Raw genomic sequence first — 13,824 nt, forward strand, 5'->3', positions numbered from 1 at the left:
TCTGTGGGTGAGAGGTGTCAGCGTTCATACCATTTACTGTAATTAAATTATAGCGTCCACCCTGGATATAACACACATACACACACCTCACTCGTAGAGGCACAGCACTTTTCCAAGTATCAGGCTTGGTGAGCCATTCCAAATAGCAATCCTTATCCTGGACACATAGTGTCTTCAGAAAGTATTCACACACCTTGATATTTTTTTCACATTTTGTTTTGTTACAGCCTGAATTTAAAATGGATTAAATTAAAAAAAAAAAATTTGTCACCAATCTCCACAAAAGACCCCACATAATGACAAAGTTAAAACCTGTTTCTAGAATTTAAAAAAAACATTAAAAATGAAAAGCTGAAATGTCTTGCATCAATAAGTATTCAACCCCTTTGCTATGACACTCCAAATTGAGCTCAGATGCATTCACAATGTCCTTTGATCATCCTTGAGATGTCTTTACAACTTGGTTGAAGTCCACATGTGGCCAATTCGATTGATTGGACATGATTTAGAAAGAAACGAATCTTTCTATACAAGGTCCCACAGTGGACGGTGGATGTCAGAGCAGAAACTCCACCATGAAGTCCAAGGAACTGTCTGTAGAACTCCGAGATAGAAATGTGAGGAGAAATAGATCTCTGGAAGGCTATGAAAATTTCTAGAGTGTTGAAAGTTCTCCAAAAGTGCAGTGAGTTCCATAATTAGGAAATGGAAAGAATATGGAACTACCCAGACTCTTCCTCGAGCTTGCCGTCCAACTAGGCAAGAAGGACCTTGGTCACGGAGGTGACCATGAACCCAATGACCACTAACAGAACTACAGAGTTTCTTGGCTGAGATGGGAGAACCTACTGGGAGGCCAACAGTCACTGCAGCACTTTACAACTCTTAGCTTTATGGGAAAGTGTCTGGAGGGAAACCACTCCTGAGAAAAAGGCACATGACTGTACACCTGGAATTTGCAAAAAGACACCTGAAATACTTTGAGAGCATGAGGCAAAATATTCTGTGGTCTGATGAGATGAAAATTTAACTCATTGGCCTGAATGCAAAGCGCTACATCTGTTGCAAACCGAGCACAGATAATCACCCATCTCACACCATCTCTCCTGTGAAGCATGGTGGTGGCAGCATCATGCTATGGGGACGCTTTTCATCTGTTACCAATCCACACAAAATACCCCATAATGACAAAGTGAAACCATGTTTGGAGAAATTTTTGATGTTTACACATGGTACATGCTTCTGAGCCTTGTTGGTATGCATTTTTGTGCTCTATGCTGATTCGCCAACAAGCGATGAAACCGGTCTGGCAGCTGAGGGTGTGTGGAGCATTGTGATTCTCATGTGTGTACTATTTGTGAATGTCTTTACAGCTGTGGAGGTCAGTTATGGGAGCATGCGCTGTACCAGTGCGTCGCTGCGTCCATTTTCCACCGTTACTCCAGGGGCCTACTTCCAGCCAACTCCCAGGCAGATGCCTGGCCCATCCACATCTCCTTGAGATTCTGAACAACCTGCTGCAACCACGAGGCACGTGGTCGGCCCGTTGGCCTCCTCCACTCACGAAGCTCCCTCGTCTAGAAAATCTGGTAAACAGGATCAGCTTCAGGAAAACGAGCCATATGTCCATACAGCCACAGCTGATGCTCACGGATTATACAGGAAACAAATCTCATCTGAGTCTCTCTCAGCAACCTCTCGTTGGGCACAAAGTCTGACCAGCGAGAGCCAAAGATTCTCCAAAAGAGACCTGGTACCAAAGGAGTTAAGTCCCTGATCAGAGTCGATCTCTCATCTGCAGAATAAGACTGGAAGCACCAAGGACTTTAAGACTTGGACTTTTGTCCTCCTGTGTAGGTACCGACAGTGCCACACCCCGTGATCCATTGAATCCATGACTCCCCAGGCATGACCCAGACGTCTATTGACCTCTGGCTCACAACATACGGAAACATGAATATTACTGCCATGGAAAGTGAATCTCTGTGACCTGAACATCCTCACCACAAACTGGTACAGACAAGATAGCAGCATCCAAGATGTCATTGAAACCTGGATCTTAATTTTCTTCCAGGAAATCCGTAATCCAGGTGGCTCTGATTCCTCATTCAGTGTTCCGTGGGCCCCCATAAGGATATCCAGCGTCTCTGCAAAGATGACTGAATCATCTGCGAAATTGAGATCAGAGATCTTGACATTCCCAAATGATGCACTGCAACTTGATGTCTTCGTCATCCTCCCCAGAATCCAGTCCATATAAGCGCTGAAAAGTGTGGGGGCCAGTACACACCCCTGAAGAACTCCAGTAACAACTGGAAATAAGTCAGAGATGGAACCACGACACCTCACAGCATTCTCAGAAATCAGATTGATCAGTTTTGGTGGCACCCCATAAAGGCTGAGAATCCTCCAGAGGGCATCGCTATTCACTGAATGAAATGCCTTGTGAAGATCAATATCCGCTGTGAGCAGCCCCTGCCGAAACTCATCGGCATTCGGTGAGGACCCGAAGAGCAAGGACAACGGTCAATCGTTGATCTCTTTGGTGTAAAGCCCGACTGCTCTGGGAGATGGTTCTTTTTTTTTCCAGACGGTCCTTTTGGAGAGATGTGGTGAGAGTGTGAGATTTGTCAGGATTGAAGGCCATGTTCCAAGTGTTTGACCAGCTTGTGATTTTATCCAGGTCTGCAGAGAGTGTAGAGGCTGCTGCCTGCCAATCTGAGGGGGTGACGTGGTACGGCAGAGGGTGGTGTCATCTGCAAAGAGATGAGGATTTTCCAGAGTCAGAGCGATCATTGATAAAAAACCAGAAAAAGCACTGGGCCCAGTACACTGCTTTGAGGAACTCTTGCCTGGACAGGATGAGAGAATTCCATTAAGAGCCATGCGTTGACTACAACAGGAGAGGAAGTCCACGAGCCATGAGTGGAGACCGTCTTGGATACCATATGAAAAGAGTTTGGTGAGCTGTGCGGGGTGCCTGACCGTATCAAAAGCTCGTGATATGGCTCTGATCTCATGACTGGCATTGAGGACATCTATCCATTGTTAGGAAAGCAAAAGCAGCATGTCCAGGGTAGAGTGACCTGGTCTGAAACCAAATTGATGATCGTAGATCAAGCCATTGGAGAAAAGGAAGGATTTAATGTGGCAGCTATCCTGGAACGGCCTATGTGTCCCGATTCTTGAATAAGAATGCTCCAGGCAGTTTAACCAACACTTGCAGTTTAAAATCACCTTTTCTTTAATATGGAATACTACCAATGCATCGGTATAAAAAAAACCATGCACACGTCCTGCCAGACCGGGGAAGAGTGCGCTTGTCCTCTGCAGTGGAGATAGTGCGGAGCAAAATATACATTTTTCATTCAAACTTTGTTACATCACAGAAATGAGGATGGATTCCTTGACTTTGCTGATGATTGGGAGCAGGCTGATTGGTCTGTAGTTGCAGGGATCTGTTTTTGCATCTTTTAATGGAAAGCGGAAATGTTTGCTGATTTCCAAGTGGATGGCATATGACCTTGAGCAAATGAGAGAGGATGTGCAAAAGGAGCAGAGCAGGTTTTTAGTACATGTGGGCTGATGCTGTCTGGTCCGGTTGCAGAATCGGAGTTGAAGTTTAATAGCATACTCTCCATTTTGTCTGAAGAAAAGGACAGAGTCCAAGAGCAGCTGGGTGTGACTGGGCAAGGTGATCGCAGAAAGCAATGGGTTTGGGACACAATTTTGAAGCAAACAGAGTTGTTATTCAGTCTTTTCGTGGGCAGTGTCAGCTGTGCAGCCATTTGAGGTAAGGGAGGGGATGTAGGGGGAACATGCACCAGAAACAGACTTAACCAGATACCACCAGGATTTTGTGGAGGGAGACAGGTTTGAGAGTTCCGTCTTGACATGAGGAAGATGTCCTTTCCTCGCTCTCATAAGGGGAGATATACACTTGTGTCGAACTTTGTGGAAGAAACTGAAATTGCCTTCAGGTGGATTTGCCTTCCATGAGGCGAAGGCAAGTTGTTTCAGGGCAATTGCCTCACCACAGGCTTCAGTGTTCCATGTGTGTGAGGAAGGTTATGACAACTGAAGAAGAGATGGGATAAGTCTGTGCATGAGAGCAAATTTCTTTGAAAAAATTCCCAGGATGAGTTGATGTCATACAGTAAAAATGGGAGAACAGTCTCGAAGTCCCTGCCAGTCGGCCTGAGTGAAATGCTGAGGTGGCTCTCTGAGAATGGTCAGAGAGATGCCCACTTTAACAAGCATATGGTCAGATTAACTGATAGGAGCAGTAGAACAGCAAACATTTGCAGTTAAATTGGTCATAACCAAATCCAGAAGATTGACTGAGATTCAGGTCAGGAAGTTGACAGATTGTGTCAGTCCCAATGAGTCACAAATCCTTTGCTGAAGTGCCATGAAAGGTGTGTGAGGTACTCACACCCAGCCAACTGGCATGATGACACTTGAAATTGGCACATATGTGGACAAGAGAGTTGGGTGAGTCTATGTTGGTGAGCGAGATGGAAATGGGGTCATCACTGTTTGGTGGACGGATAGTACATCACTCATATAAACAAGAGGTGGAAGCGGAGGAGGAGTCATAGCCAGAGGTTCTCCTGGGGGTATGGTGGAGTGAAACAGTGCATGAAGAGTGAGGAATGATAAAGAGAGCAACTCTGCCACAAGGATGATGCTCAGCTCTATCATACCGGAAGAGGGAGTAATCAGGGAGAGATACTAAGGAGTCTGAGATGTCTTAAAGGAGGCAAGTTTCTGTTAATCAGATTATGTCTGGTTTGTTAGTGGCAACCTGTATGTCGAGATCTGTCAGTTTTGAGTAAAGGCCCCAGGTGTTTGAGGTCCACACCGTTAAGGAAGAGGGAGGGGAGGAGGCTTTGGGTATAAGAGATGGGAAGGTAAGACGATGAACGAGAGGTGGAGGTAGCGAAAGCTGTTGACAGTGTGATAGAGATTTTGGAAAAGCTACGAGGGGAGAGGGCAGGATAAGGGGAAAGAGGACAAAAGTCGAGGTGGTGGTGGGATGAGGCATAGTGGGGAGTAATATAAGAGGGGACAGAGGGATGTTGAAGATTGGAGGAGGTGGAGGAATGAGTTTGAGAGAGGGTGTGTGAAGGAGGCAGCTTTGTGGATGCGAGGGGGCACAGTTTTGAAAAAGGGGAGTGAGGGGGGGGATTTAAGGTGGAAGGGTTGGGGGAGGAGGTGTTAGGAGGAGATAGATTTGAGGAGGTGGGTGTTTTGGCAAGAGAAAGGAGGTTTGAAAAGGAATAAGCTTGGAGGAGGAGGTGGTAGAGGGAGGTTTTGAAGGTGATGTGTTGGGGGAAGGTAGTGAAGGAATGGGGGTAGGAAGAAGTAAAGGGAGGGGAAATGAAGTGGGACGCTGGTAAGGGATAGGGTAGTTCGGATATGGGAAGTCGAAGTAAAGGAGGGAACAGACAGTGAATGGTTTGATACTGAAGGTGAACAAAAAAATAGATTGATGGAAAACGAACAGCCATTGCAAATTGGGGTTCTTGAGATTTTCAAGACAGAGATATGTTTAAAAATGTGATGGGAGGGGTGGAATAATGGTTAGTTAAGAGAATGGAGAAAAGAAAAGTTGTAAGAGTTGGAATTTTGAGAGATGGTTTGAATGCAGCATTTTGAAGAGGAAAAAGAAGAGTGAATTATCATATAATAAAATATTTAACATGGGAGAAAGAAGAACACGAAATATTAAAAAAAAAAAACCCAATACAACCAGATCAACAGGCCAAGTTGAGCACAGCTCGAGTGGGATTATGGATGTGTAGATGGGCAATTGGTTAGTACGGGAGGAAGGACCGCCTTTTTATTTATTTTTAGAGGTTACTGGTGTGTAAGAAAGGTGTCGAGTGAAGAAAAAGGTTGAAGAAAAGATAGTGAAGGTGTATGGTGAATACCTTGACAATCAAAGTGAGAATGGAAATGTGAATCGGCAAAATGGAGGAGGAGGAGGAAGGGGAGGAGAAGGAAAAGGAAGTCTCGTGGTTGCGGGAAGTGTAAAGTAAAAGGGGAAAGGTTATTTTATTTAATTTTTGTGAAACATTAAACAGAGGGTATAATTGATAGGAAATGAAAGTGTTAAAGGGATTTTAGTGAAAATGAAAGGCTGAGGGCAATGAAAGATCGTGCACACAAATGAGGAAAACGATTAGGCCTTAAAGAACCCGATATAAAAAGTCCGACGAATACTCTCAAATTGGCAAAAAATTAAAACAAAACCATACTCAAACACACAGTAGACACAGATACAACAACATAAGTCCAAAAACATGACAAAAAACCACTGGGAAAACATATCTTTGAGGAAGTCGACAGACGACGATGTCCATGTGTGTAAGATGTGGGAGTGGCAGCTCCATACAAGCCATAGATCATGTTAAAATTTTAAAAAATTGCATTTCTGTGAACAGATTTCTGAGTTCCATGTTTCGGTGCATTTGCATTTTATCGTTCATCAATTCTGTGCACTCACTTCTATCGTCTGCTCCGATTTGGATTGCGTTTTCAGTCTTCGCATTCGACTCTGTTTCCAGTGTGATAACGAAGTGAAATTCGTCCTCTGATTAACACTGAGCTATGGCTTCTTTCGTGAATCCCGGAAAGTTATCGCATAATCAGCTGTTGGAGATAAAAATGTATGTGATCAAAGTGCGCGACCAGCTTGAAATGAGCTGCAGAGTGATCAAACGAATGTTTTGCAAGGCATCTACTCGATCATCAGTCATGTTGGGATGTGGATGAAGAGATCACTCAGAAGTGTTTCGAGAGGTGTCGAGTTTTAGCTTTAGATGGTGATAATATGGAGGCAAACAAAGATGAGGATGACGAACTGGACTCTGTCTGCAAAGACGCGAACCTGTGGCTGTAGATGCTGGAATTGCATCTCCATCTGACAATCCGTGGGCAGCTACCATCGATGATCTTCAGCACAGGGTGGCTGAGAATGCCGAGGATAAAGAAATGATGAGCGAAGATGAGGAGAAGAGGAGGAGGAGGAGGAGGAGGATGATGTCGGTTTACCTGCAGAGAACAGCATCAAGAGCATCGACATGTTTGTTGCACGTCTTCCTGTCGTGAAGGTCTTTGCAGTGAGCAAGGGTTGTGGTGCTTTGCTTGAGAGTTGCATTGAGATAGAGGAAAAGGTTGAGGCTGAATTCTTCAAACTGTGCCAAACGTGTGAACAGATTACACTGCTGGACTTCTTCAAGAAGGTATAATGCTTCCTGACTGCCAAAATGTCACCGAGTGAGATATGAATTAATCACTTTAGAAAATAAATAGAAGGGTAAATAAAAGTCAACAAGGCAGGTTTGCTTACTGTATACATTTTGGTACTTATGCTTGAATATCGTCACTGTACGGCAGAAAAATGGTGACTGCAAGCCTGTTTTGAAAGAACTCGTCTCAAAAGGCTACTTTTTTCCATTTCCCTTGATTTGTCTTCATACAGGTTTGACTGTACTTTTATTCGTCTGTGAGAGGTGATCGTGGTTCCAAGGCAAGGCATTTTTGAGGCCGAGCAAAATGGTGGCTTAAGAACCCAGCAATGTGACGGAGGGTTGACCAAGATGGCATGCCACCATTTTCTCTTTTAGGCTTAATTTTTACTTTTACGAAATCTAAAGATTTCATAAGTATATTGATGACTTCCGTCATGTGTTTGTGTGTGTTTGTGTGTTTGCATGATAACTCGAACGGAAGAAGCTACCAATGTCAAATTACACCACGTGATTCAGGAGGGTGATGGCTAGCGCTGATTATATTTTGGTCAAAATCGGTCAAAGGTCAAGATCACAGTGAGGTCAAACATTCGATTTTTCATGGTTTGGTACAGAATTATCGTAGAAACTTCTGGTTGGCATCGCTACCTTCTCTAGAGACAGCTTTTATTAGATAAGGTCAGAGGTCAAGTTGACGATTTCTATGTACCAGTCTCTGACTGCTTGTTTTTTTTGTGTGATGAGCACCCCCTACATTATCTTCAAAATGGGTGTTTACATTTACCCAAACACCCAGTTTTCATTCATGCACTCCCTTGGAATTCCCTTGGTAGGTATGCAATGTTTTGGGCTGCTCGCTTTCATGGTTTTGGAGCGATAGAGGAGACACACATAGACTGACAGACACGCACGTACCACGGTTTGTCCGTGCCACATCCTGTCCACATCTCTCCCTGTACTCCTTGTGAATAGACTCTTTATAAAGGTAAGAAAGGTTTTCCATCTTTCAGCCTCCCGTGCGTGCTGCTGCCAAAATTTTGGCTTTCGGTTGGGTGACCTTGAGGAACGGTAAGTTGCGATTGCTGAACGCAGTTTCGTTCGGAACTTTTCGGCTGTTGGTGGAATAAAATATTTTGTTAATCGAAGCTGTCTGGCATGACGGTATTTATGGGAAAGTTTTGTAAATACTTTTGTTGCATTTTCTTGGCCCAGAAAGCCATGGGTTCGACACCAAAATAATCTATCTCCGTGTTGTATTGAACAATTAATGTGATAAAAAGGGAAAATGGTGACATGCAAATTTCCTTCACTTTTTAGCTTGTCATCACATTGTTTTTTGATCTCAATAAATGAAAGATTCATTCCAGCTATATGAAGAAATATTATTATTGCAGCCTCGGTTGGTCGAAAACTAAAGCCTGTTTTTATTTTTATTTTTGCCTCATGCTGCAGGACTATAATATGTTGAGCAGAAATAAAGCTTTTTCAATGTCATAATTTATTTATAGACTTGACGGTACGTGTGATATCTGATTAACTTTCACAAAAAATTGAATTGCTATTTACCGATATTTCACACTTCCAACTTCCGAAGTTTGCTGGGAACATCGTAAAACCTGTAAGAAGTGAGATGTTTTGTTTTCATATGTTGGTGTCCCATTCCTGAAGGGATGGGATAGGTTATTGAAATGGGTTTGTGTGTCATGATGCAAGCCCACCACTCTACAGCAGTGGCAACATGTCCAGATCAAATCGAGCCTTTGAAACGTTCATGACCTGTGGTGAACTCCCATGACCGGTGGGGCTTGAGACACCAAATGCAGCATCTCTGTGTCGTGCAGTTTTGTTCCAAATGTACTGCACCTTGTGCATTGCCGATGGGCTGGATACCTCCACCAAGCTGTTCCTTTTTTGTGGTGCAGTTTTAATGCCGCATTTGTATTTCAGGGAGTTTTGTCAAGATGATGAGCAGCGTGTACATCATTGTACAAGTGAGTATCGGAGTAACCAAATGGTTTATTTTTATCGTTACTTTCCCTTTTCCCTTTTTCCTTTTTCCTTTTTCCTTTTCATGATTTTTGTTTGTCCCTGTTTACAGAAATGAAGGAAGCGGTTGAGCTAGTGCAGTCTGAGAACACAAGGTACACACTTGGCCATGTTGAAATGAAATGAACAACCACCACAACCCTTCTCTTAATTAATTTTTTTGTTTTAATATTTTGTGCAAAACATGATGTTTCACTCTGGATGTGTTTATCTCACAGTATGGTGTTGAACAAGCACACAAAACCAGCTGTTCAGTGTAAGTTTCATTTTATTTCATCAAAAGCAATAGGGGAGGATAGATATAAAATAGAATTGTTAAAAAAATATTTTTCATTGGTTTCTTGCGAGCAAAATGTCAAGGGAGAGATTTACGAACTATAGTTGCCTTATTCAGTTCTGGCATGAGTTTATGCAAGTAATTGTGATTTTGAAGGCTTTCTTGTGAGGAACTCTCATTGAGGAAATGTAGACACCTCCATTCAGAAATTTGGAAGGATTGTTAGCCCGTCCTCAGCGTAACGATAGACGGGGTTTTGCAATCACTTCTGTGTCTGTCTGACTGTCTCATAACTTTTTTGCCATTTCATCTTTTTCAGAAAATTTTCAACAAAGCTTTACTCTGAGAATACGGAGAAGACAAATTGATGATTTGGTCAAAAGGTCAACATCACATAAAATTGGCAATTTTCATCCGCTTGACCTGAAATTTGAAGAATTTGTGAATCGGGCCACTGAATTGGTTCACCAATAAGAAGCGAGAAGCTGATTGTTTTCTTTTTTTAGTTCAAAGATCAAGATCCCATGAAATCGTCAATTTTCATCCGATTGACTTGAAATTTGAACAGGGTTTGCATTTTGAGTCTATTGCTTTTGAGGTCAAAATGCCATGGTCACCTAAAAGTCAATTTATTTTATTTCATTTTAATCTGTTTTCATTATATTTAGCAAACAGAAGAACAACAAGTCTGAATACAAAGGGGATGCAGATAGATGATCTTTGCATTTTCGGATGCTTTCTCGTTCAAAGTTGGAATGATTAGAGTGTGCGTCTTTGATAAAATGAGAGATGTGGAGTTAGTCGAGTTTATACTTTAACTCTATTTTTTTTATTTTTTTTTTTCCTCTCCGACAGTGTTTGTCCGACAGTTTTTGTTTGCTTCTGTTTTTTTCAATTTGATTATGTTCTCAGTCCCCCAAACCCCAACAGTATTTCCTGTTTTTTGATCAGGGGGTCAATGCTACTCATTTGCAGATCTTGCTTTATTGCTCTTCTGCTGGAATGTGTTTGTCCAACATCTGACTTGATTTTTACCCATAGGTTTCCAAACATTTGTGAGAGGTGCAATCCCAGACCTATCTCAGGTGAGGAAATTCTGCAGAAGTTTGACTGGATCTCTGTATTCATATCCATTTGCAGTTTACTCGTGTTGAAGGTGATTATGGGTCAGGAGTGTGTACATGAGACTGTGAATGGAGAAAGAGGAATGGGAAGAGGGTTTCAGGGCTCAGGCTGGTGCTCATGGGGTGGGATGGACATTGGTTGATTTTTTTTTTTTTGATTTTTTTTTTTGTAAAAAATAATTTCCTGTTTATATATATATGCTGTATATTATTCGGACTGGGTTTGAGGCTAACCACGAGGGGAAGCACTCATTCCTACCGAGCTGCCAGTCCTGAGGCCACCAGTTGTGGATAACTCCATGGCCCGGTGGGTTGTTGAGCAACCACGAATGCCTATTGGTACTGCCAATCCTTGCAGGGTTTCACTACTTTGTGTGGTACCTTACCTTTTGGCGAGATTTTGTGCCCTCAATGCACACTCGGATTACTGCCGAGCGATAGTTGGTGTACGCTGGCTAACCAGAGAAAATCGGTGGGGGTAGCACTTCCCGGCTAAAACTAATGTGCGGACTATGATGAACTTGATGAACTAGCTTGATGAACGAAAAGACACGACAAGCTGGGTGCATTTGTAATAAAAGCAATTTATTACAAGCAAGGGAAAGGAAAAGTATGTGGTACAACAATCAAAGGTTTTAATACAAAAGCAATAGCCGTACAGCAGGGAGGCCTGGTGTTGGCTTAACGGTTGAGGTGCCTGGCTTAAGATCCTGGGGTCTTGAGTTCAAGCACCTTTCGGGCTGTTGATTTAACACCAGGTCGGGTTGACTCAGCCTGTTATCCTGTCGAGGTCGTTAAAGTACAGCAGGGGATGGCAAGGATTGTTTTGGTGTGGCAGAATAAATGCAATTGTATACAGAGGAATTGTATACACAGTGCAGAGCTAAACCGATCCTGAAACTTCTACAATCTTATTCACATGAACACGACAGGTGCCATCAGAATCGCACCCAAGGAATTTTGATAGTAGAGAGAGAGAGATTGAGGTGGTTTCGATCTCTCTATTAACAGGCTAGGTCGAGGGACCCGCACAGCCAACTCGCTGAGGGGAGGAAGGAGGAGGTAAATTGAAGGTGTCTAATGTGCGTGGTCGGAGGAAGGTGCAGTGAACGGTGCAGTGATGTGCAAATGATATTTGCAGAGGAAAATGTAAATGAAGTGGGTCCATGGAGCCGGGTAATCATTGATTCTCTTTCATGCCATCCACAGAAATGTAGAAAAGAATGTGTGATAACATAGGCTGGGTGAAGTGTGAAGAAGTCTGTAAATGTCATGCTATTCTGTCTGATATTACTTTAGGGTGCCTGGCTCTTCTGTTCCACACTCCTTTGCTCCACCATCTACATACTACTCCAGAAACTCCACTGTCTGTCTTTTTAAAATTTTAGCTGAGAACAGTGCTTTTATAATCCCCTGGTGGAGGGAGGAGCCTACAATCAGATCATGACAAGCTCTTGATATTTTCCACCATCCTCATTGGTCCCAGGCAATTATCACAACATTGGCCCCAGCCATCCGGTTGTCCGGTGGTGGAGTATGGCTCTGTTTGCTCTGCACTTTACCATGTGACAGATCTCTGAGATTAACATGGTGGGCATGTATTTGGTCGTGCTCTGCGGTTGTGGATGCGCACTGAACATGCAATGAAGTCCACAATTGAGCGGACTTCAGGGATATCCATATATTGTCGAACGGAGTCTCGCGCACTCTTGTGTCTCAAGCTATGTGCCAGAACATTCCTATCTGAGTATCCACAATGGTGTGCTGCATTCCCCCATCCCTGCTGGTCCAGAGGGTGATGGTGAGTGTCGATGGTGTCTGTGGTTAAGCGATAGCAGTGATGGTGTTGCGTATCGGTTGTAGTGTGGAGATTCTTAATGGAGGTGGTCGTTGAGGTTGTTGTGTCAATGTTGAGTGTCAGCAATCTTGAGTTGGGGTCCGAAGGTGTGGTGTTTATCATAAAGGTGTTTGGAGGTGGTTTGAGTGTTGTTGCATTGGTGGTTTGTGTATGGTGAAGATCGTAGTAAAATGTCAGTTGAATTACGGCACGTGATTTGAATGGTTTTGGCATGTGTATGTCAATGAACTACCTGTTCGTTATGGTCTGCATGCTTGCGTGATAGAGGGGTCATGTACAGCAAAGCAAAATGATGTAAAGAATGGGAATAAAGACCTGCTTTAACCCCCACACAATGCATATGACCCATCAACCCACGACACTTGAGGGAAGGGAATAATCTAAAACGAATACTAATGAATAAGTCTCGGGACCACTATATGTTGCGTGCCATTGTCTTGGGAGAGTGCTAGTTTTGCATAACCGCAACAATGTATATATTGTTATGGCCACGGGTACCGAGTGTATTATGAGGGGGTTAATCCACGTTATTCCTCTGAAGAGCCGGACCTGGGCCACCGCTCACAATTAACTTCGTGATATGGTGGGTTGCTGTAGAACCATGAACGCCAATCAGTTAACTATGAGTTCCAGTGTCTGCCGTTTAACTAGAGGTCACGTGGCTCCTGAACGGGGAGAGTGCCCTCGGCGAAGCACCAATCTTATTTTGATTGGTCTTAGTTAGGGCAGCCGAGCGTTTAACCGCTGGTGCATGCTGACTGACAGGTCAATTAGTTGGGTAATTACCTCCCAGTCTATCAATGTTCGGACAATGCTGGATCAATGGAAGGAAAGTACAAGCACAGACAGGTTGGAACGTCATCAAGGAATTTATTAATAAGGAAAAAAATTAAATAAAAATAGCTTTTTATTTCCACGTGGTGAAAATAAAAATAATCGCAAGCAAATAAATAATTTATCAGGCATTGACAGAAAAACAGACAAAGAGCAGATGCTTATCACTATGCCTTATTAACAATGAAACACGTGACAAGGGTACCCAGCAGATTATTCAGTGGGGAAGATGTGCTGTATCACGTGGTTGGGTTTTCGTATAGCATGACTCGCCCGCGAGGGGTGGTAGTGATGTACATCCGGGCGCGCAATAAAGCGGCGTTGCTGCTAACGCTCTCACTCTCCATGTTCCGCTGCACCTCGGACATTACAGAAGAGAAATCGAGTCTCTCTCACCAAGTAGAAGTCGTCGTACGTCAAAAACGT

At 43.3% G+C, this 13,824-nt stretch overlaps 1 protein-coding gene across 1 annotated transcript in view; it reads left to right on the top strand.

Moving 5' to 3' along the window:
- The window catches only part of KNL1 (kinetochore scaffold 1), a 126,249-nt gene that overhangs the window by 41,827 nt on the left and 70,598 nt on the right, over positions 1-13,824 (top strand). Inside the window, 4 exon segments of the mRNA XM_085895882.1 lie at positions 9,207-9,250; positions 9,358-9,400; positions 9,524-9,561; positions 10,624-10,667. Of these exon segments, the coding sequence (XP_085752008.1) occupies positions 9,207-9,250; positions 9,358-9,400; positions 9,524-9,561; positions 10,624-10,667 (169 nt within the window).

The sequence above is a fragment of the Eptatretus burgeri genome, chromosome 9 (assembly GCF_056783735.1).
Source record: "Eptatretus burgeri isolate ZD-2024b chromosome 9, Ebu_testis_v1, whole genome shotgun sequence".
Classification (NCBI taxonomy): domain Eukaryota; kingdom Metazoa; phylum Chordata; class Myxini; order Myxiniformes; family Myxinidae; genus Eptatretus; species Eptatretus burgeri.